Source organism: Eimeria acervulina, genomic scaffold, assembly GCF_000499425.1.
Source record: "Eimeria acervulina Houghton genomic scaffold, Eah_scaff387, whole genome shotgun sequence".
Taxonomy (NCBI): Eukaryota; Apicomplexa; class Conoidasida; order Eucoccidiorida; family Eimeriidae; genus Eimeria; species Eimeria acervulina.
In genome coordinates this window covers 29,411-31,433 of record NW_013547344.1, presented here as the reverse complement: position 1 = coordinate 31,433, position 2,023 = coordinate 29,411, and the positions used below count along the sequence as shown (strand labels likewise).

Here is a 2,023-nt window from a genome sequence, read left to right as displayed (position 1 = left end):
CAGGTGTGAGACGAGACCGCGTGCGAGTGCCAACCCCCACCCCGGCAAACTGCTCTTGAGGCAGCAGCTAAGCAGATCAAAAGACTCTGCGGATATTATAGTGCAGCGGTTGTTCTACCCTCAGAAATAAAGTTGCATGTATCTTTCCGATAACCTGCGAATGCGGTGAATTGGCGGCTGATTTTTGGAATACGCGCAGGCACTATTCTATATAATATACACGGTGACTGTCGTTCGGCGCCTATGATATGGCTGGGCATGTCTATTCATGCATACGTATTAGAAAAAAAAATATATATATATATATGAAAACAACAAAGCGGGTCCACGAATGTGGGGAAAGCGACCATCCAATCGCCAAGGGAGCACTGTCGTGAAGGAATGACTATCACGTACATCGACAGGCAGAGCGTAGGGGTCGCCTGAAGGCCACGCAGGTGGGAAGCTATAAAAAAAGGCACAGCGTCAGGCGCACAAGCATGCTAAAAAACTAGGGAACACCAATGCCTTCACAGTTTCGAGAGGTAGACAGCACCAACGCGAACATAAGCGGCACCCATTCTACAAAAGACTGACTGCAATTGTAAATGGATGCGATAGACGCGTGAGATGCTCGTGCCTCTTCAGCCATCCACTGACGGCATCACGCCTCTCTTCTTGCTGAAGGTAAACGCTTCCCACAACTTTGGTTCTTTCCCTGAAAATCTGAGCTTGCAAGCCCGGCATATTCCAGTGGTCCTTCCAACCAAGTACATTAGAAGGGGAAACGCGCCGTACTTCTGTCCTCTTGGAGCTTCGATCAACGGCCTGAGCAAAGCGGGTGAAGGGAAACGGGGGACTGGATGGGGAGATGTAGAGATTGTCTATTCGCTCTTTTCCATCACTGTCCCGCCCAAACTTGGCCTGCGCCACGAAACCGAGCAGCTCTTGGAATATCCCCAAAACTTTCTGGTCATACGAGCTGATTAGGTTATTCAATTTGACATAACCTTTTAAACGCTCGACCTGCGCTTCCGGAGCCGTCGGCCCTTCACCGTTTTGTGGCGGCAATTGGACAATGCCTGCTGCTTGTAGATCACGACTGAACTTTGCAAAGGAAACTGTGTCCTCTTCCTTCTCCAAGTCGCACATCCAAAGGAGGGGAGTACGAACTCCCAAGTGAACAACTTCAATTCCTGGGTTGCCGGCTGCAAAGCTCTCCATGCTGGTCAGCTGGTCCAGACGGGTATAAACAGCATCCAACACAGCTGATAGCAACATGTTGCTTAGAGCATACTCTTCCTTTTCTTCCTTGCTGGCATTTTTGTCGGGGAACGGCCCGGATTTCAATGCCTTCACATACGTATCAACCAAGAGTCCGACGGTTCCCGGGATCGTCCTGGGATCCACTTCTCTAGGTGATGCCACATTGCGTGGGGAATAATATGAGCTAAAGGCCGCACGCACATCTTCAGACGACAAAGTCCACTTGGCCCTCACGCGTTCCGCAGCTTTCTCTAGTGCATCCAATGTCCCCTTCAAACCCTCGGGGTCTGTTGGCACAGGGGGCCCCACTGGACGTCGTTCCCTCTTGGCAACAGCTTTCCAGCCCCCCAAAACCAGAAGGGAGAACAGAAAGACAGCAGCTGCGCCGATCCAAAAGGGGACGGCATGTGTCTTCTTCTGCATGCGGAGTGTTGTGGACAGCTCGGATTCTCGCAACTCTGGCTCTGCACCATCTGGAGTTGGCCTTTGCATCAACCCAGAACCGGGCAGTTCAGCATGCGGGCTCGTTGGTCCGCCTTCGTTAACCAACCTCTGTTCCATGTGCGTTGTGCAAGATGAAACCGCCAACAGTGGAACAAAAACTAAAACTAGCCCGGGGGCCCACAGTTCTGTAGTGGAGCCCCACGCAAAACTCCCCCTCGTGCTTGCAAAAACACAACAGCTACCGCTTCAAAGTACTTTTGGAAGTGGCGATAAGCATAAACTCCTTGAAATAGACCAATGCATGGGAAGGCCTCAGAGCTCCCCACTAACGGCG

General features: G+C 51.5%; 1 protein-coding gene across 1 annotated transcript; it reads right to left on the bottom strand.

The window, feature by feature from the left end:
- Positions 1-561: 561 nt before the first annotated feature.
- EAH_00036160 (hypothetical protein, conserved) lies at positions 562-1,806 on the bottom strand (the record flags this gene model as incomplete). Its single annotated transcript, XM_013392075.1, has 1 exon — positions 562-1,806. One exon carries the CDS (start codon positions 1,804-1,806, stop codon positions 562-564), a length of 1,245 nt encoding a protein of 414 aa, XP_013247529.1.
- Between the last annotated feature and the right edge of the window lie 217 nt (positions 1,807-2,023).